The sequence below is a fragment of the Pseudorasbora parva genome, chromosome 12, assembly GCF_024679245.1.
Source record: "Pseudorasbora parva isolate DD20220531a chromosome 12, ASM2467924v1, whole genome shotgun sequence".
In the NCBI taxonomy this organism is placed as follows: Eukaryota; Metazoa; Chordata; class Actinopteri; order Cypriniformes; family Gobionidae; genus Pseudorasbora; species Pseudorasbora parva.
This window is the reverse complement of record NC_090183.1, coordinates 43,025,725-43,048,735: the sequence shown is the minus strand read 5'-3', so window position 1 is coordinate 43,048,735 and position 23,011 is coordinate 43,025,725. Positions and strand designations below refer to the sequence as shown.

General features: G+C 36.7%; 1 protein-coding gene across 15 annotated transcripts in view; it reads left to right on the top strand.

The window, feature by feature from the left end:
• ptprt (protein tyrosine phosphatase receptor type T) overlaps window positions 1-23,011 on the top strand; it is a 318,020-nt gene that overhangs the window by 52,590 nt on the left and 242,419 nt on the right. For 14 of the 15 annotated variants that reach the window (XM_067460396.1, XM_067460402.1, XM_067460403.1 and 11 more), the window contains exon 2: window positions 13,628-13,753. In XM_067460396.1, coding sequence (XP_067316497.1) covers window positions 13,628-13,753 — 126 coding nt within the window. Of the gene's footprint in view, window positions 1-1,423; window positions 1,560-13,627; window positions 13,754-23,011 lie in introns of those variants that run through there. The other variant, XM_067460400.1, reaches the window with a different exon arrangement.

Sequence of the window (23,011 nt, the reverse complement as noted above, 5' to 3'; positions counted from 1 at the left end):
AGCGCTCTCTTCTCACTATCATTATTAGACACGCCCCTTACTGCTGAATGACTACAAGTTTGTTTTTGGACTCGGCCCAAGTCCGTTTTGTAAAACGGTTTTGAAATAACACTTACAAATTAACCAGTAATAACAGAAATAGCAAGTAACCTGGTTGCCCTAAAATTTTGAGTTTATTGAAATAAAAAATTTGAGTTGATACAATGAAGGAAATTTGTTAAATAAATAGCAACTCAAAATATTTTTGTATCTGAACCACATAAAAAATGTGATAAATCATGAAAATAGCACAATTTGGCATGTTTCACTGCGTCATCAGAAATAAAACACATACAATTACCCAATATGCTTACAAAATCTTTTAATAATATTTTAATAAAGGTTGTCGAATCTCAAAAAAATATCATTGTATTAACTCAAAATTTTAATTTCAATAAAGTCAAATTTTTAAGGCAAGCAGGTAACTTTTTTTCTAAATATTTTTTTACAGTGTATTTTTATTAAACAACGTTAACAACGATGAATAAATACAGTAACAAATAAATGAACTTATCAACATGGTTAGTTCATGTTAGTTAATACATTCTAGGGATGCACCAATTAGATTTTTTGGGGCCGGTACCGATTTTAACAAACAATTATTGGCTGATACCGATATTTGTCACATGTTTATTTATTTATGATTTAATGCCATATCAGCAGCAATGGTTATATTCATGGCAATCAGCAGTATCACTTCAATACATTGTTTACAATAATTTAAGAATTTTATCTTAAAAACAATCACTATACAAAATCAGGCATAGATATCAATAACAACAATAGTCATAATAATAACAATTACATAGAATCTTTCAATTGAATATTTGACAACAAATCTAAAATTACTCCAGGAGAAACTTTAAAAAAAATATCAATTCATGTATTTTCTGAATAAAACTGTTGTCTAATATAATTTAGAAAAGGATATTCTATTAAAATATGTTTTATACTCGTGAAATTCTTACACAAATCGGTTTCTTTTCTCTATTTGTCACATGTCCTCTTATTTGAAATGTTGTCATTAAAATAGAGTATTTTGATCATGTTTTAAATCAGCAAATTAAAAAACAAACAAACAAACAAACAAAAAAACATTACACATTAACTTATAGCCTACTAGCTATAGTTTATTGCTGCATTAGCAAATCATTTATAATGAACGTAGACTAGAACTAGATCCTTTTAACATTCAGCAGGCCAACATAAACACAACAGAAAATATGAAATAAACAGTGCTTTTAAAGTAGGTTTAATCTTAAATGACTCTGCATATTCTTCACTGTATAAATTAAATGCATATATTAATATTTTATTGAGACGTAGCTTTTCTGTACAACACGAATTCGGTTACAATTAAACTGAACTTTTATTTTGACGGGTTGCCATCTGCTTCGAGTTCCTGAGTGTGTGTTTATGATACGATGATAGATTTTATCGAATGAAACGTAAAATGCTCATGAAGTGACTGGAGATGCATTCATGTCTTCATATTGAGGTGGCAGATGCTGAAAAACACAGTGAGTTTCAGTGTGTGTGTGTGCGCGCGTGTGTGTGAGAGAGGTAAGGTAAATGAAACCGCGCAGTTCGCGCATCTCTTCCATTTATTCGCAGACAGAAAAACAAGCAGGATTCATATTTAAATAGTCTTTTTGCGGCGCAATATTCACAGATACTATTATATATTGCGTTTTGATTTTAAGTGTACTGACCAACGTTTTATTTATTCATCAAAACCAAATCCGTGCCACATTATGCAGTACATTCCGTTTTTATGACTGATGGATTCTGTCTGTGTCCGCATTGCGGAAATGAATCCTTATGAAAATATAGTCCAAGAGTAGTGAGAGATTTATTTTTGATTGTTTGTTGTTCTTTTGTTGTTTGATAAACATTAAAACAACAGGAATATAACAGTATAATCTTGGATTATGCAGCAGACATTATACAGCTCAGTGCCTACACGCCATTCATTACTAAACCATCGTTTGTTATTTCGGCCTTTTTATGCTATAGCCGATATGCCGATGGTTGTAATTTGATAAAAAATCGGCAGATACATTTTGGCGGCCGATACATTGCGGTGCATCCTTAAAATTAACTAATAAACTAATTACCATTACCCTATTCTAAAGTGTTACCGGAGTTTCTTAAAAATAAGAGGCAAAAAGTGTTGGAGACACTGGTGTCGTAGAATATGTTTGCATGTGAGAATATAGTATGACCCCAGAAAACTTTCACCGCATGGGCTGAAAACCCTTAAATGGGAAGTTTAGCAGCTCTTTGGAGCGTGTGTTCCTCTGACGTGTGTGTGTGTGTGTGTGTGTGCATATGAGCACGCGATAGAAGTTGAGCTGATTGGAACAGACAGAGATGGATGGCAATGTACGAACATATTAAAGCTGCTGTGTGAATGAGGGTGTGTGTTTGTGTGAGTGCCTCAGTAATAAAAATCTTCAGCTGTCTGAAAAATGTGCTGCTAAACTTATAAAACCTGTCAGAAACATTTCTGTCAATAAATAAATAAAATAAATAAAATATTTCTATATGAAATATTATTTATTTTATTTGTTGTTATAGGACTATTAAGATTTGTTGACATGTTTACATATCTCATTCTCCATACTGCAATGCAAAAAATGTAGTGATATCATATATTATTATTATTATTATTTTTTTTTTACTGTGAATAAAGTTAACAAATACATTTGAATAAATCTAATTTAGGTAGAAAAATAAATCATAATAATGGGATTTACAAAAAAAAAAAAAAGATTATGTTGCAAAAATCTGTACATTTTGTGGTGAAATGTGACTTCTTGAGAACAAAAAATGTAAATTAGTCACTTGTTGAATATGCTGAATATGAATTACAATCAGACGAATCTGTGAGAGTTAGATGGTATATGATGTTTGAAGAGTGTGAGAAGGCTTGGTATCTGTCTGATGTGTGTGCACATGTATGTCCTCTCTCATTGTCGGCCACGGGGCGAGCGAGCGAGAGGACGTTTTTATTTATGACCCGTCCAAAGCGGCAGAAACAGTTGTTTAGAGTTGCACACGCAGACGTGTTTTACTGCTCGAATGAGCTTTCATTTCTCTAGTAATCATTTTTTAAGGGAAGAAAAACTGCAGGACATGCAGTTTGTGGCAGCTAATAATTTTTATTGGCAAATTTTTAAGACCTAAAGTGCAGCACTGGAACATTTGTCATTTTTAATCAGAGAGAGAGAGAGTCTCCTGAGGTGTATTCTGAGTTACCTGAGGCGGCTCTACCTTCCCTGAATGTGAATTCTGCTGTTTCGGCTGCCAACCTCCACTTGGCCTCTGCAGAGGGAAATAAAAATAATTAACTTCCAAGGACATACAGTATTGAGACTGTGAGTCTGTCTGTCTGCAGGGGGGAACTCCATAAACTGAGCTAGAAAAGTAGCTGTAAATTCTTAAACTGACAAATACACATCACCGGGAAAAAGTAACAGCTATTTATGTAGCAAACATTATTTAGTAGTATTTTCTTAGGCAAGCATGGTTTCTTTGGTATGTATCTCATACCGTTTGTGCTTCAACCATGAATGGTACCTCCGTGTTCTATTACTCCTCTTACCAATTAGGCTTACAATTTCAACTTGGAACAGTATAAAACCACCTGGTACACTTTAGTAACTCATCCTTACAATGTTGCATCATTGGACTTGCGCTCAGATTGATATGGTAAAATCAGTGTTATCTGTGTTTAGTTCAACTGTGTTTACAGTGTGTACAATCAAGCTTTAGGAAGCCTCCAGGCGGAGCTGGAGGTCAGTTATAATAATTGGGCATGTCTTTCGAATCGCTCTTTTACGCAATAGACCAGTCATAACTGACTGGGCCATCTGTCCAATCAGAGCAGAGTAGACCAATCACAAAAGATTGGGCCATCTGACCAATTAGAGCAGAGCAATCTCACGGAAAGGAGGGATTTAGAGAGACTGATTCATCAGTCGAGCCATTTGAGAATCATTGAAAAATGTGGTGATCTGCAATGTATATTATGAGAAAATGAAAATGTAATGAAAATGGAACTGTTTTTGACATTTGATGCATGTAGTAAACCTGTTGTAGGAGACCTCTAAAACAAAATGAGGAGCCTTTAAAATGGCATTATAGGGGCACTTTAAAGCCAAAATGATATTTGTCCTGTTCACTGACAAAATGATAAACATTCACCTCACAGCTTGACGACAGTTCTGGAATTTCAGTCGAATAAAAGGCTATTTTCGTTATGTATAAAACATAAAATGCGCTTCAAATGATTATTTATATATGTTAATATGCGCTACTTTAATGACAAGGTAGTTGTGGTGGAAAAAACAAATAAAGATTACCAGTCACTGCAGCAATTGTTGATGGCCTGTCAAACTTGGGAACTAAATTCAACTTGGGTAGGTGTTCATGTCCAATTTTTTAATTAGGAAACTTGTATTATGATATTCTGATAGCACGTGAAGGCAGCATAATAGCTGAACGAATCCCATATCCGTAGGAAGTTTCATTCCAGCTGGAATTAGTGTGTGAACAAACTAGGTCAAGAGGAGACTTCCCAAGTTCTGTTGAATCACCTTTTAACACTAATCGGATTCCCAGAGTTTTTGAAACACAAGCATTTGGAAACTGGTTAACTACCAATTATTCAACAAAAAAGCTCTGTATAGGAATAAACACTCGTTTGTCGACAGAACGGCAGGGTATTGTGAAAGGTGAGAATTGAGTATTTGGCAAAGGCATGTTGCATTTTCACTTGGTCTGTAGGGGAAAGTGGTTTGGCACTGGATGTCCAGTCAAAACTGCTTTTCTAATGCTGATATTTATCTCCAGAGTGTTGCAACCGAAGGTGTAAAGTGAGATTTTAGTCACACAACTTGCGGATCCATGGGAGTGGTGTGGGGTACAGAACCCCATAATCCGTGTAGCGTTTTAAAGGTGCGAAAACCTACTCGAGCAACACAACACTTCCCACTCGCGCGGGAGAAAGTGTGAATGTCTGTTGGGCGCCTGTTCTTGGAGGATCCGAGTCCTGCTGTCTTTGTGTGGGTGTAATGTGTACTAAATGAAGGAATCACTGAGGTGTGTACAGCTAATGCATGGGGACGTATGAATGAGTTTGAACAATTAGGAAGTTGGCGTCGGGTAGGGTGGTAAATATCCGCTCGGGCGTGGGTGGACTGGCACCTCTTTGTCCTTCTGTTGTAAGTGAAACTAGGAAATCAGCGCCTGTCCGGCAGGCACGGCTGCACCTGTAGCACAGATGATGGATGGGAGAGATTTGCGGTGCACAATGGATTCTGTGGCCCGAGCGGACGAGGTTAAAGGCGGCAGGTGAGGTGGAAAAAGTTGCATTAGCTCAGGTTGACGGAGCTGCTACATTGAATGAGTGACAAGCTCGCTAGAGAGCCTCTGCACGTGTTTGTGTGCTAAAAGGTGTTGGGAGACGGGAAACAAGTGAGCGTGTGATGTGGAGTTTCCTTTCTCGTTGTACGCTTGTGTCAGGCCACTCTTGCTTAATTTAGAGCGACAAGCCATGCGAGGCTGACTTCAAAATGAATGTGTGTGTATACGTGTGTTTCATGGATTAAATTGGACCGCTTGCTCCTGGTTCATGCTCCGGTCTGATCTGATTGGAGTTGTCCCGCTCTGGTAGGGGGAAAAGGGGGAGGGGGGTGTTGATTTTCTCCCGGTGAACTCCATAATCACAACAGCAGCCGTCTCTTAGTATCAATAATATTGACGAAAAATCTTTGGCTCATGTTCTGCAGTATATTTTAGACTCTTGACTTTTTATGCTTATATTCAAGGTAGTACTTCTACAAAAAGGCCAGATTTACTGAACCGGGCAAATTAGTGTTAGATCGCAATTCCCCCCCAAAAATACAACGCAGATGTGATTGGAAAGTTCTGGTTGTGTTCTACTGACAACCTGCAAATTAAAGAACACAGACGCAGCCGGATCATTTCTATAATGGTCAACACAATCTACCAGTTAGCATCTGGTTAAAGACATTATTTTTGGGGGCAGTAAATAATGGCACAAACAACAGAGAAATGATATGAGCAAACCTTACACTGTAAAAAAAATAGTGTTTTACTTAAAAAAGTAAGTAACCTGTTTGCCTTAATGTTTAGTTTATTGAAATTAAAAATTTTAGTTGATACAATAAAGGTAATTAGTTTAATAAATAGAAACTCAAAATATTATTGTATCTGAACTACATCATTTTTTTTTGATAAATCATGAAAATAGCATAATTTGGCTGCGTCATCACAAATAAAACACAATTATCCAATACACTTTTAATAATACAAAATCTTTTAATAATATTTTAATAAAGGTTGTCGATTCTCAAAAAAATGTTATTTTATTAACTCAAATTTTTAATTTCAATTAACTCAAAATTTAAGGGAACCAGGTAACTTATTTTTTAAATAATTTTTTACAGTGTAGTAAATCATCTTGCGTGATTCATTTAAATACTCTTCTTCATAAACTTTGCGTCTGAAACTCCTACAAATTTATATGCAATCATTTTGGATCAGCCACAAAAATAACTGTCCACGCATTTTCAATGCTCATTTTCACTGCGTCTCTTTAGTAAATCCTGACAGTACATTTACGCATTTGGCAGACACTTTTATCCAAAGCGACTTACATTGCATTCAAGGTACACATTTTACATTATTGTCAATTCTTGCTTTCCCTGGGAATCGAACCAATGAGCTTGGCGTTGCTAGCACCACGCTCTACTGGTTGAGCTACAGGAAAGCACTACAGTAGTTTTTTTATGGCAAAATAGGGTTTTACACTGGAGCAAGCTGTTAGTAAATCTGGTCCTATATATGTAAAAACATAGCTCTTTTGTATAATATTGAAAATGTATACATGGCCTAAAACTAACTTTTTGCCACACATGCCAATGGCAGATGACTTAAAAATGTACTGGCCATAAATATTCTTACCAGTCGGTAGAAATGACCCCCTTTCATTTTGGCTTGTATTTTCAGTATGTTTCTTCCATGTGAGATATAAATGCAGCTTGGAACTGAAAATGAACTATATACAGATGATGAGATTTTAAACATCACTTTGTTCACTGCATTAACAACAGATATCTGAGCTATTATCTGTGCTTAGTGGGGTGGATATAATCACTTTAGTTTCAAACCGACTATTTGTCTGCTCGACTGGAAGTGCCGCTGGTGAGGGCCAAGAAAGACACAGCATATGCTTATGACTAATGCAATTAAACTCTCAAACATGAACATAACTTCAATATCTATTAACTAAGATCTAAGATACTTTCAGTCCTCCTTCCCTAATTTTGAGTCGGTTCGGCAAATGTATAGCCAAGGTTTTCATTAATATATCTGTTTCCATTCCTTCCTTCCATCTTTTTCTCGTTCTGTCTGTCTACACAGTACATTTTTGATTGTGGTTAGTTTATTATATTTTGAAAGCAAATGAGTGGCGTTGTAAGACATATGTATTTAACTCTTTCACCATCGTGATGGAATTTTCCAGCTTTCCATGCACTATGACATCTTCTGAAAGAGTACTGAATCTCTTGATCAAAACGCATGCAAAGAAGAAGCAGAAACAAATGCATATAGATTCATATGTAAAATAACATGATCATCAACATTAAACAGCACATAAATCAAAACGGCCTAATGTTACTTAATGAAATGTTGACCCTGGACGACTGTTAAGCTTTGTGGTGTTGATGGACTCAACCTAGTTCATCTATGTTTTAATTATCGTTGTGAATCCAATCAGACGTAGTCTTCGACAAAAAATGCCATTTTGCTCAAAGTGGTGCTTTTGTATGAAAATTTTTGTATGACATTCAAATGTTGATAAAAAAAGAATGCAAAAAGCAAGAATAAAACTGGTTTGTTCAGGGTCTATTCTTTATATTGCGTGTTCATTGCATATTTATACAAAACTATTCTGGGGGCCATGAAAATTTTGTAAAAATGATGATAATGCTGGCACTGTATGAAAAAGTTTTTCAAAAAAGCTGGCAGAGAAAGAGTTCAATTCAAAGTGACACCACACATCATAATGTTTTGTTTTTGCCAAAACTTATTAAGAGAACAGTAAAGACCCTGACACCTCTGTTTGTGTACATGCCAGTTAGTTCAGAGCGTAAACAAATTCTTCGGTTAATCTAGCAGATGTTACTCATCCACCTCTTCCACATCTGCCCCAAATCTCATTTCTTCCTCCTTTCCTGAGCTGAGGAATCATCTCTAAGTTCATCAAGAGCTCCTGATAGGGCAGCACGAGCACTATGTTCGATAAACCTCGTATTGACAGCGTGCCAGCGGTGGGGCATATGCCAGCGAGGTGTGGAGTACTGAGCAGATGTGAGGGACGAGTTGAGCTCTGCCACTGATGAGTTTGGAAGCTCTAGCTCGTCTGCTGTAGGGCAACTTATCAATAATGGATCAAATTGGTAGGCAACATTAATTAGAGGAGAGATACATTTGTGTGTGAGTGTGATCTCATTAGCATTTTTAAATTGGTACCAGCTCATTTAAGTACATTTCCATTCATTTGGAAAGACAGTGAGTCATTTACATGCAAGTTCTTAAACCCATTATGCTTAATACGACTGTGTGGTCATTAGGGGTGGGCGATATCTCGATATTTAAAATATATCGAGATATTTTTTCAACTCGATATGGATTTGGACATATCGTATATATCGATATATTGTTTATATTTAATTCTGATTCAGCCACTTTGCTTGTTTTGCCTTCTCTGTGCTGTGCTCGCTCCCGCTCGCGCGCCTCCCGCCTCTTGCTTTTGTTCCCCCTCCCCTCGCGTGTCGTCTCATTGAACACGGCTGCTTCCACAACCAGGTGAGGATTAGTTATCATGTTGACAAGCGCGCGCGTTGTTCGGGACTCAGTTTAGAGACCATGTTTTCCTTCTAACACAACTGCTTGCTAAAATTCATAAAGAAATATTAATGTTCATCATAGTTCAAAGCGCAAGTTTCACCCACAGTCAGGTGATTGACACTATTGGTGCGAGAACCGGTCGCAATCATGCCAGTTTATGATCTGTGTCTAACTGATCGCATGGTTTTCGGTTAAAATGTCAAAATGATCGCAAATCATTTGAAAACATTTATAAAGTATTGCAATATCATTACTATTATTATTTTGTCAGCTTTATCACGGGATTATGATGAATAGGTCTATTCATGTTTTAACCAAGAGGGAAAAACGCGACATCCCGGGTGTCCTGAGACACGCGGTGCTCTTCTGTCAGTTGTACTGTATCATATTATCATATAGCCTACCTTCTGACATTCATATTTCTTTCTGTAACTGGAAAAGAAGTGAAATTCAGCTCATGTGTAGCCTGCATGATGAGTTTGAATTTTGTCAAACTCATGACAAACATCACTGTTTGAACTTTGATACAAAATCAGTTTATTTATATCTCAGTCATGCCCCCATCTTTCTGCAAAATGCTTACTGTTTACTTTAACTGTAAAAAATGGAGTCTTTGATTCATCGTTTGAAAGCATGAAATAAATGAAAAGAAGGAAATATTATTTATTTTCTTTTACAGTTAAATTATTATTATTTATGTAATCAGGGAGTTTTTTTTAATGTTGCAAAAGCAATTTGTTCCTACATGAACTGACTACCTCTTTGCACTTCAATAATAAAAAAAAAGAATTTGTGGTATTTGGCATATTTGTTTTTGCTGTAGTTTTTAGGGGGTTATTTTTCCTGTAAAGATATCGAGATATATATCGTATATCGAGATATAGCAAAATATATCGAGATATATTTTTTGCTCCATATCGCCCAGCCCTAGTGGTCATGTACACATGTTAAACCCTTTTCCTTTGTCGGCGTTCATAAACGATGTAAGAATAAACTGATCGTCAGAGCTTGATTTTCACACATTACCCTGATTTGACATGAGTTTCACTACACTCTTAGAATAAAATATAGTGCAATAGTGCCGTCAAAAATGTTGATTTGATGTTTGACACACGATACCACACTGACCATTTTTTTTGTTGGTTTAACTTAAAAAGGTAAGTAACCTGGTTGCCTTAAAATTTTGAGTTTATTGAAATTAAAAATTTGAGTTGATACAATGAAGGAAATTTGTTTAATAAATAGTAACTCAAAATATTTTTGTATCTGAACCACATACATTTTTTAATAAATCATGAAAATAGCACTATTTGGCATGTTTCACTGCGTCATCAGAAATAAAACACACACAATTACCCAATATGCTTACAAAATATTTTAATAATATTTTAATAAAGGTTGTCGAATCTCAAAAATCCAGTGAATATTAGTTTCTGTTCCTCTCAATTCTGATTCGTTTTAACTCCTATGGTGGCCAATTTAGTCCAAGATTAACATGGCTTCTAGTTCGACCTCGTTCATGACTGCCATCGAGTGTTAAAATGCAAAAAAAGCGAAGCTTGAATTTACGGGTATGTCCCTCTTTGGCTAATATACTTTCAAGATGGAGGGGCGACATGGCGACCGGCATTCGAACCCCTCACCCGTATGTATTTTCGATGGCATATTATAAACTTAAGAAAATACTTTATTATTTGAAAGAACTAAATATACTTTAATGATTTAATATTTTTGAAAGAACTAAGTGTTTTTAGCTAAGAATAAACTAAAAAAGTTACACAGTGTAGCTTTAAGGCAACCAGGTAACTTTTTTTCTAAATAATTTTTTACAGTGCAGCTTCTCTCTCTCTCTAATCTCTCTGACACAAACCTGCCTCCCCTCACTCACTCATTTCATTTGCTCCGGATGAATATCATATAATAGCAAGGCTTGGATTTTGGCATGGGATTGCATATATTGCGCATAATTGTACTTATTCACACAGATTTTGTGCTCGTTTCCAAAGTGTGCGCACCTAAAGCTGCCTTTAAGCGCGAAATGTAGTTCTTTTTGCTTGCTTTTTGTACTTAAACAGTAAGGTAATACTGAACACACAAAATAATATCAAAATTCCGGTCTTGCCAAGTATTCACGTAAACACAGTAAATTCTTTTCTCAAAAGTTGAGAAAGAAAACGCATGTGTAATGAATCCATGCGTCAGGTCCTAAAGTGACAGCAGCCTAATATTCCTCATGCCAAATTATGAGGTAATATAAAAAATATCTACATGGGTTTTTCCCCCATAGTTTTTCCCCATGGTACCGATGTCAAATGCTGAGTGGCTACTAACGTTGAAAAACCACTAGTCACAGTGGCTGATGATAAAAAACTTAATGTCAAGCCCTGGAAATAACCCATTACACTTGAAAGTATTGTGCAGTCATTTAAGAATTTCTCCATATAGAACCTTTTGGCATAAAGCATTCTTTGAGTCAATAATCCAAGGGTTCTCTATACAGCGTGTCTCAAAAAGACAGACCCGATTTGAAATCACTATATCTCTGCAACCCATGAATAAAACGTATTGACTCAATAAACAGTGTGGGTCCGTCTTTTTGGAACACCCTGTAGGACCCTATTGAACCTTTTGTCTGACTGTATGTTGCGTGTGATTTCTACAGAATGGATGAGACATGTTTGTTTTATCATAATAGTTTCACTTATATTTTACACCGATTGAGCTTTTGTGAGCAATACAAAGAATGCAAATTACGTAATTTTATTTTTATTAGTCTGATTTGAATTTCATTTATAAATAGATTTGCCATTTATAAAGAAAATTTACAGTGAAAGTTTCTCCATTATTTATTGCTAAATTAAAGTCCTGCGACAGGTTTGTGTTTTTATCACAGTCACCTGTGGGAATAAAACTCATAAAAGTCAGATTTAAAAAGTAATCTCTAAAGTTAGACAAAGGGCTTTTTTATACTTTAGATGCTTCAAACGATACACTGTTATTATGTGTGTACAAAATGTGTACGAATACCTAAACATCCTGCCTCAACAAAACCAAAATTCAGTATAAAAATGTGCACTATTACACTATGCTAATTGTTTGGTACTTTTAATTATTTTAAAGAGTATGAAAACGTCTTCTTTTCCCAGCATAGGCTGAGGACAAGCAGGGTGGTAGTGTGAATGTGTGCACACTTCAAAATCAATTAGGAATCGAGAGTTACATAAACTACACGAGACCTCATTTCTTCTTCAGCTGCTGTCTGAACTGAACCCCAGCGGGCAGACGTGTTCCACAAAATCACGTCTTTGACTGGTTAATTCTTTCCTTCATTAGATCACCATAGGCCTTCTGATTGCTCCCCCTGGAAAATTCTGAATATTTTATAATTGTTGTTTTTTACGTTTGTGCGATTTCCTTTCAGAATACCTTTGATGTGGTTTGCGAATCTTGCTAGTATTGTAGGATTCTTCGCCTTTCGGTGCTCGTGGCAAATTAATTATTTTTGTAGCATTTTAATCCTCTTGTGTAGCTTAATACGCAGGGGCAAATTAAGATGGCAGTGAATATTTGGTCCTTGAAATATGCAGGAATGTAAATGTAAGTATCCTGCAGGCAGAAGTTTCATCATGTTGAATCTGAGCGGTTAACGTGCACACAAGCTAAAGCGAGTTCCGCCTTGTGTCGAATGGAAACAATGTCTACTCGAATAAGGCTGTATGACGCGTTCAGTCCACCCTGCGAAGATTCAGGAAAGAAAATATTCTGAAAGGAAATGAGAAGTATTAATAGTTCCCGCCCCAGATGCTGATTGGTCAATACAGTACTCCAGGCATAGTATAGTATAATGTGAAAACCTGTTCATCGGTGCACAAAAGTCTATTTGTTCATCAAGATCAAAAAAATTAAGATATTATATTTGCATTAAATTATTTATTTATTTTAATTATTTTTGTGAATATATATATATATATATATATATATATATATATATATATATATATATATATATATATATATATATATATATAATATTTGTTTATTTATTTATTTTTTATGACAGTTTCACATTTGGTCCTAGATAATCATAATGTATCAGAAATTTTTTATTTTGTAATTTCAATTAAAATTAAAATAATCTAATCATTTTTTTTTTTTTTTTTTTTTTTTTTTGGATTTTGTCGAAATTAAGTTGAATACAGCAAATACTGCCATGTAATATAATAAATAAATATTCATTGAGTATATCCATTAGCTTGATAAAGCAATTTTTAATACAAATTTGGGATTGTAATATTTTGTATTATGTGGTAACCATTGCATAAAAGCAGTAAGTCAAGGTTGTGCTGCATAATATCAAAGTATTTGTTGTTTAGTCTATATTCACAATAGAGCATACCCTCTTGCACCTTTACTGCTTAAATAAACCCTCTCTCAAAGCTACGAGACAAGAAGATGTGTTAAAATGAGTACATTTAATTAGTGCTATTTCATCCTGGGTCTCTAATCCTTAGCTCCCGGCTAGCATAAAGCTTAATGCGGTGGAAAATCGTGTTTTTAGCAAAGATGAAGTAATGATGGCACTCCGTGGCTTAATCATGTTGACATATGCCATCTTCCCCTCTTCTCTCTCGTGTGTGTTCTGTAGGCAGCTGTTCGTTTGAAGAACACTACAGTAATTGTGGCTACAGCGTGGCGTTGGGGACTAATGGCTTCGCCTGGGAGCAAGTCAACACCTGGGAGAGACCCTCCATGGACGCGGCCGTTCCCACAGGTAAGGGATACACCTACACGCCTCACTCTTTCCTGCTTTCTTTCTCTCTTTTTCTTATATTAAAGGGATACTCCACCGCTTTTTCATATTAAACTGTTATTCCCTTAATTAAGACGAGTTGACACACACCTCTCTCGTCTCTGTGCGTGCACTTAATCGCTCTGACGCGCGGTGACGATCTGATAACATTTAGTTTAGCCCACTAAGCCCAGTTCATTCACTATGGTACCAAACAGAGATCAAGTTAGAAGCGACCAAACACCTCCACGTTTTCCCTTTTTAAATTCAGTTACATGAGTAGTTGAACGACCAAGTATGGTGACACAATATAAAACGTGGCGCTTTTCTAAGCGGGTTAAAAAGGAAAAAATAATGTATGGCGGAATAGCACTTCTGAGAGTACTTCGACTCGGCTCAGTAAAAAGTCACGCCTGAAAAATCCTCCCTCAAATCTTCCCCTCACCCTCTCATTTGAGTCAATAGGGCGAGAGGATTTTTCAGGCGTGACTTTTTACTGTGCCAAGGCGAAGTTTATTAAGTGCACGCACTGAGACGAGAGAGGTATGTATCAACTCGTCTTAGTTAAGGGAATAACATTGTTTAATATGTAAAAGTGGTGGACTATCCCTTTAAAGGGGACCTATTATGCAAAATTCCCTTTTACATGATGTTTGGACATAAATGTGTGTCGGCACTGTGTGTACAAAACAACACTGTAATGGTAAAAATCCACCCACTCCTCTTTTTTAGTCCCCATAAATCATAAGCATATTTTTTGTATCGTATCTGCATTTTGTTCTGACAAATCAGCCATTTTGGGAGCCTGAAACCAGAGTGATCCCAGAGTGGATAAATCTGAAAACAACACCCTTGTGTTTTCGTGTGTACCGCCAATCTGTATATTTTGTGAAATGATGTCGTCATCACCCCACGTTTTGACCCTAGTCAGACACAAGCATGCTCCAAGTCTTCTCCATTTTTAATGTATCTCTCTGGCAGAATTACAGTGCCACATACTGGTTTGGCATGTATACTACATCGTTTTGAGTCGGTTTAAGTGGTGTGGTGTGTACGCAGATATTTCTTGTGAGACGATGCCCTGTTTAAGGAATTTTTTTTCTTGTTCAAGGATTTTTGAAAAAGAAAAAAATAATTAACAAATTAAAAGGAAAGCTCTGGCTTTGTGTGGATGTGGCCTCAGTGTGATAAGCTGTTTGCAGATTTTAGCAATGTGATGTCACATTGCACAGGCCCCGCCCATGACTGCTGGCAGACTCTGCACTATTAGACACAGATCTAATATACACATGTAATTTTTTTTTCTTTTTTTCCCCTGTTGTTTACGTGCACAGACATAACCGATTGTGCTTATGTGAGCTTTGTGTGATTTTGACGTATTGCGTATTTGACAGTTTAAAGGGGTGGTTGATTATGAGTTCACTTTTTTAACTTAAGTTAGTGTGTAATATTGCTGTTTGGACATAAACAGCATCTGCAAAGTCACAACGTTCAAAGTTCAAACCAAAGGATATATTTACTTTTTAAGAAATTGCTCTTTAAGGACTACAACAAACTGCCGTTAGGGATTACAACAAGCTTCTCATGGGTTAGTGACATCACCAACCCTACAATTTACATAAACCCCGCCCCCGGGAATACGCAACAAAGGCCATGTTGAGAAGAGGAAGAGTTATAGTTTTATTGTCATGCCATTAAAGCGCTGTCATTTTCACCCCGATTGCAGTCCTCTTTGTTCTGCTTTCCTATGAATGCTGGACTTAGGGAACAATGGTTAAAATGTATTTTTAACTAACATTATAATCCAAAAATAGCTCTCTGTGCTGCACATTTTATGGAGAAAAGAGTTCAATGCCAGATTTGCAAAAAAACTTGTCATCAAAGATGGAGCAGTTTCCACTTTAAAAGCCGGAGTTGTTGTTTTTGGGCCATAACCCAATATGTTTTATTCTTTGTTGATATCTTTGTTCAATAGTTTCTATCGTTATTTTTATGCTGTAGCAAAAGGGAAACACTGTTTGGCTCCGCTAGCCAGTTACCTTATTACTAATTCAACAAAACTTATCCGACAAACACCTACAAACTTCTTTTTAACCCCACTAGCGAACTTCAAATGTTGGTGTTTAAGTGCCGTTTAAAAGTCGTTTAAGTGATCAGTGTAAATACAGGCAAGCTAAACATAGTTCTGTGTTTGATATGGCCACTGTAATAAATCCATGGTTAGTCTTCATCATAGTCTATTCGTTCTGGTGACAGATTTGGCTATACTCGTTGTATAAAGACAAAACTAACAGTGCTCTATATGAAAAAAAAGAGGCTTCAAGGCAATCATGTATTTTGCGATACTAAAGCTTTAATAAGGTTAAAACCATATATCAAAAGTTTACATAAACAGTAGTAGCATTTACAATTAACAGCATATCTACAAAGTATGAGACAACTACAAAACATACCATTCTGAGATGTCCTGTAACAGCTTATCTTGAGCAGGTTCTGCTCGATCCTCTTCACTAATATTCTCTGGGCCTGATTCGGGTTTAAATTGATAAGGCAATATTGTAAACAGTGTTTACAATACACCTGAGCACATACAACTACCTGTAATGGTAAGGGGTGTGACATTTCTGGATAACGTGCACTAGCGGTTAGCGAATCACAACATACTGGGCCTGCTAATCAATCTGAGCCCATTGAGTATTTCACAACAGACAGTTTTTATTAGAAGGGACACAGTGGTGTGCAATAAAGCTAAATAATGTGAAAAATAATGTTTTAAAAAATGTTTTAAAAAACAAAGCATGAACCCATGTTACAGTGCACCCCATAAACATAATCAAGCCTTCGAAAAAAGCTTATCAACTACTCCTTTAAGTGCAATAAGACGTGAAAGATAACTCCTTCCGTTCCTTTTCCAGCTCCTCAGCCATTCCCAAGATCTATTTTCTTCAGTCATATCACTACATTTTGTTCATGTTTCCCCCCTCATCCTTCTCTCTATTGGCCTCTTGTTATATGGAGAAGCAGGGTTTGAAATTAACACCCACCAACCCGCCAAATGTGTGTGGAAATCCACCGTGGAGGGTAACGAATATCAACACTGGCCAATTTGCTGGATTATGATTCATAAATTATGTTCTATCACTTTGCATGGCATCGCTATCAGAGCCCTTCCCCTAAAAGCAGAAACATTAGCAAAACAAAACATAAAGTGGGTTGCATACTGAGAGAAATTCTACATCTTTAAAATTTTAAAACATTGTTTTCTATGAACATACACACACCAGCGACACCACTTGCCGTCTGTCCAACTGAGACTCCAGCTGTTAAAAATCATTTTTAGTAACAGGTTAGTTTTTGTGGCTTGAATAAATATGCTTCAGATAGAGAAATAGTATATTTTGCCCTTTCTCTTTCTGTTTGTGCAAATACCTTTAATTCAGACTCTTTGATGCCACTTTGTTCTTTCTTGAAGTGAACTTTGTCCTGTATGGTGATTAGATTCACTCTTTTGGACTGCTGCCTTAAACTTGAGAATGCAAGTACAGAATGAGATGAGTGATAAGCGATAATGCGATGAGCCTGCATGTGAGATATCCGAGGTGCGGCACAAGAGGCTACTTTTTCAAAACTTTTTCAAAAATAGCCTTTTCATAAAGGCTGCATGTCCAAGACATTTACTGCTTTACTACTGTCTTCAATTAGCCTAGAACTCTAGACGCACCTATCGGCAGCAAATCTAATTTGCCGCAAGTATCGTCTAGCAACTCTCAATAAACGTTTGAGCTGTAAAAACCAAACTCTGGTCAATCACATCGTGTATAGAGTCGGTGGGCGGGGCTTAACATAATGACGGGCGAGTTGCGCTAGTTGCTACTAGCAAACACAGAAGCTGGCGAACGGCGGTCTTTCGAATCGGCTTTGGCGGAAGACTTGGAGTTAAGCTTTTCTCTGAGAATAGAACAAAGAATGGCACTGAAGTCATTCTTAAGAAGGGAAGATGTGTTCGGAGTTTTGCTGACCGGATACGGCGAATGTTTAATCTATCAGCTCCGCTTCACCTTTATTGCTCTGGTTGGTTGTAGCGCTATCCAATTGCGTGCAGATTGAGTTTGAAAGACAACCGTTTATCCTGCCTCTCGGATTGAGCTGTCAATGGGGAGTTTCCAGACCAAACATCTTGATGTGAGTCTCGCTTGTCAGGCTAGTCTTTACTGCATGCAGGTGAACTCTAAAAGTTTAAGAGGCAATTAGAAGAGAGTTGTGTTTACATGAACGATAAATAAAGTGATTGGTTTGATGTGTGCATACACCTCACAAGCTTCTGATTGGATTTCATCTTTTGACATGCACATATGTATGAATCTACAGCGTTTCCCATTGTTGTTGCATACTAATTCTTTGTTTTAAAAAGCAGACTTAATATTTACCTAATTAGGCTAAGACAAGCACATGAATCGCTATGCCATGCTGCTTATATTTATAAAAAACCCCAGAAAAGCCGGCCATTCCCGTCCCATAACAAAGCGCCTGATAATAGTCCGAAGCACGGATTGGTGGGATTGCTCCACTTCACAACCACCAGTTAATTGACGAGTACAAACCCCAGTAAATCACCTTACATGATTGATTTAAATACTCTCCTCCCGTAAATACTGCATCTGAAAGGGAAACTCCTACAAACGCATATGCAATAAGGTCAGCTGGAAAAATAACTCTGTCCACACCGTTTCAACGTAAAATCCTAAAGAGTCGTTTTTTTAATGCCAAAAAAGGGTTTGAGCTGACGCAAGCTGTTCAGCCCCAAATGTTAACATGCCCACTCTGATGATTTTTTGTTCTGGTTGTACTACTAGTCCGGTAACAATCTGATTATTATGGTCCATGTAAACTCAACTAATGATTTTGAATTAGATTTAATAATAAATATATCTAAATCTAAGGTGTGACTTTGATAATCTGGTTTATTTCTGATATTTTTGTTTTGGTTGGTAAGTGAAAAGGGTAGTTTCAAACCCTGTGGCCTCCAGTCTGTCTCAAAGTCGATCTCTTTCTCTCTCAGTCCATCTCTCTCTGAAGCTCGGCAGTAGTTCACAGTGAGACAAATGGCAATCAAGTTCGCTGTCACTCTCACTCAGCCATCTCCTGCAGCGCTCAACAACCTCTGTCTCACAGCACCCTTAAAGACAATAGAGTCAGCTACACAACTGCATCAGCTTATTTAACCCCATTTGCTCCCTACACACTACATCTGACACCAAAGCACTCCAGCTTCCAGACGCTCCATTGGAAAGATGCAACACCCTTATAAATGATCAATTTGGGGGGTTGTAAGTTCCTTTCAAAGCACTAGATGTTTAGGATTACTCCTTTGCCAGAATGGGTACAATGCTTTATAATGTGATTCCTGTTTAGGACACTGTATTGAGTCACCACTTGATGTCCAAAGTAAAATCTGGGTCCTGAAGCAAAACCAGTTGATGCTGTTTTCAGGAAACGAGGTCGTCAACAGCATCAAACAAAATCTAGCCGAAAACATCAAAGTCTAGCGATTTTTCTCTATTGGGGGCACTAGCATCAGGCCCCATCTGATAAAAATACACAAGCACTCATTAATAAATAAACGGCTGAAGAAGCACCATCTGCGCATGTTGATGTCATCAGGATCTGATTGTCTAATCAGGGGAGGAAATTGGGCCGCGGCATGATCCTTCCGTCATTAAGCCCTGTGGAGACGCAGATATCAGTCTCTCCTCTCTGATTGTAGGCGGCACTTAATATAGTGTTCAGTGAATTATACACATGATGCAAAAGACCTGATGAAAAGGAGCAACTGAAGAGTGTGCCCCATAGGAGAAATGCATTGCTCAGAGGTTGCTCTTTTAAAGCTCAAGAGACCAAATCAAATACTTTTAGATGTACATAGATATACATATTACTATTAATGGTAGAAAGTATGGCAGGATAAATCCCGCCTTCTAAATAAAAGAGCCAATTGCTGATGAGTAAAGTCATTGCATTAAAGGCAGAATATGTAATATGATATGTAAGATCGCTTATTCAAAACTTGATTACACCAGGATTTCACGGTCATGGGAGAGAGAGTTGTTGTATTCATCTCTACAGCCAGTGGAAAAGAATCAGACGGGACGTGGACAGAAATCATATTCATGGAGCTGATTTATTAAAGATTTATTACCTTTACTGTAGTATGAAGCAGGTGGAGCTCCACATCCACTCATATGTGTGGTAACGGTACAGTGCTGTTTTATAATATTACACACACAGTGTGTTAAAGTGATGTTATAATGCTACTCTGTCTCTACTATGAGACACTTGTTCACACTGCAGTGAGCGAGATCATATTAGGCATGGTAAAACATGGTACTCTGTGCGGTAAATCAAGAACACCAGATTTAAACAATAAGACTAACTGTGTTGAGCTGGAGAACAATCATTAGTTTTCTGTCCATCAATGATCCAAACAGTTGCTCACCTGTCTAATTAAACACATATTAAAGCGGCTTTGGGGTTTCCATGGTTTCTATAAAGAGTAATGGGTATGATGTCATAGGCGCCGCATGGTCTGTGTCCTGGTTAAAATCGCTTAGATATTGCTTTTGGATTTTCGGAAGCGTGCTTCTTTGTGTAATAAATGCTATTCAGATTGCTGCCAGTGTAGAGCATCCTAAATTCCATGATGATTGAATTCAGAATTTAAAAAAAATTAAATAACAGGTGGGAAACCTTTTTTTTTTTTTTTTTTTGAGGGCCTCAATAGCTTATCCACATAATTGAATTGTGACAACTTCATCTCCTGGAATACCTCCTAAAATGGATCTCCTATTGATCTCCTGTTGATGTATAGTAAGAGTATTGAATCATACTAAGGTCTTGAAAGAATTTATGAGCTACGTTTTAGGTCATATTGAGATTTTTAAATGTTGACTTTAGTATCTTGGCAAGAGTCTCTGAGAGATTATTAGAATATTTTTGTCAGAAGAAATCTCTTGGATTTAAATGCGCATCTCCTTTTGCTCTCCATTTAGTCTAATTACTGCCTAGGCGAATCATTTGCTATAATATGGAGGTCTCATTTGTATTTTGTTATCTCTATGGGCAGAACAAGAAAAGGTAGAGAGATAGAGAGAAAGGCGACTCAGGTGGATATGAGGGTACCTTAATGTGTACTTACAGGAAGTGTAATGAAGCCTGTCAGTCGCCACTGTTTCATTTTATTCCTCCGTGGACTCCAGGTCACCAGCATCAATACAATCCATTCCTCTCATTACCGCCACCCTCTGAGGGCTTCAGAGACAAGCTCCTCCAGGGAAAATACATGAATGAGATGTTGTGGCCAGGTGCACACACTCTTATTTCACACAGAGAGGAGACCAATCATCCCTCCCATGCCAGATTTTAAAATGTTAAGCAAGGGAATGTGCACCAGTACTTTGAGTTAGAGTTATTTCATGTAGTCAAACTTTATAGTGGCTTTGATGCCAAAACCGTCTCATTTTAGGCAGCGATGTGCATTTGGGATTAACACGTGCAATAGTATGTTTTTTTGGACATCTGCTTTTGTGTTCCAAGGTAGAAAAAAAAAATTATTTAGGTTTGGAGCCACATGAGAGAAGTGATGACAGAATTGTTCTTTTTGGGTGAAAGATCCCTTTTAATGTATTAATCTGTATATTTTTAGTTTGTGAGATTTGGGGTCATTAGTTTGTTCTTTGAAGGAACATTTTGAATGGTTTAAACTGCGTTTATAGCTTTGCTAGCCTATGTGTTTAATTTATGAATCTTTTTGAAATCTTTTATGGACCTCATGAACTCACAGAGGCTATTTATTTTCAGATGGATTTGATGGATTTGAAAGCCCATGGCCTTATTTTTAGTGTTATTTCACTATTTCTCTCTTTTGTTTCCAATGTTTTTCTGATATTTCTCCTACTATTTCTAACCTCTGATTGCCCAGAGTTGTCAATAAATCAGAGCCAATCAAAAGAGCTGTCATTTAATCATGACAAATGATTTCCGTGCAGCCGTCCACTTGGGTGTCCAAAGTCCCTCTGCATACTGTGCACTTTTTTGAATGGTAATTGAGTTCTGAATTATAGGTTGTCTGGGCAGTATTGCGTTAATGTGCATGTTACAGATGGTTGACGAGGGTAAATGGCGTTTGTAGCCTTTGGTTTGTACTTTTTCATCTTTTTTTGTTCTTTGTGATGATTTGAGGGCTCTCATGGGCAGCAGTGCTTGATTGTGTGTCTGATTTCTACCCTTTAAGATTAGAAAGTGGGGCGGAAAAGGTTGCAATTGAAAAGGAATTGACAGGGAAGGAGCTCTAGGCAAGCACTTGCACACCCACTTACACATGCACTTAATCATATAGACACACACATAAAAAAACAGTGTTGAGTGAATCTTTGAGTTGCTCATAATTTAAAGTAGTTAAACTAAATATTACACTACAAACTAATTCATTAATGGAAACATTTTATGCAATCAGAGCAGTGTTTTTATGACACAAAAACATTGAGAATCTTAATTGATGTTGTTGAACAGATTTATTCACCAAATGCCACTAATATAACTAAAGAACACATCATTTATAAAATTGAGTAAAAATCAAACAATAATCAAACAACAGAATTGAACAAAATATTGTATTATAGTATATATAGTATCACTTAAAAGGAATATGAATGAATGAATGAGGTATTTATACTGTATAAAGCTTTTCATAGAGTTATGGACACACACACACACACACACACACACACACACACACACACACACACACACACACACACACACACACACACACACACACACACACACATATTTTATATTTTATGTTATTATTATTATTATAGTTGTGTTGGTAAATATAAACAGCAAAACATTTTGACAAAATGTGCAGCCCTTCAAACAGGTGCAGCAAACCTGGAGCTTTTTTGAATTGATGAAATCACAATTTTTGTCCAGAAAAATTACAGTTATTAGATATTTTTCTCCAAATAATGCAGCCCTACTCCCAAGTTTTAGCTGGAAGGAATAGTAAAACAGTGCATTGTATAAGAGGTTAGTGACATTCTTCCATTTTAAAGTGGCAATAAAGTATTATCTGGTAATTTGGAAATGCCGAGTTGGAGGTTTCGAACATTAAACAACAATATCAGTGACATGTTCAAATTTTACTCAGAGAGATACAGAGAATGAGGGAAGCTGGGTATCCAT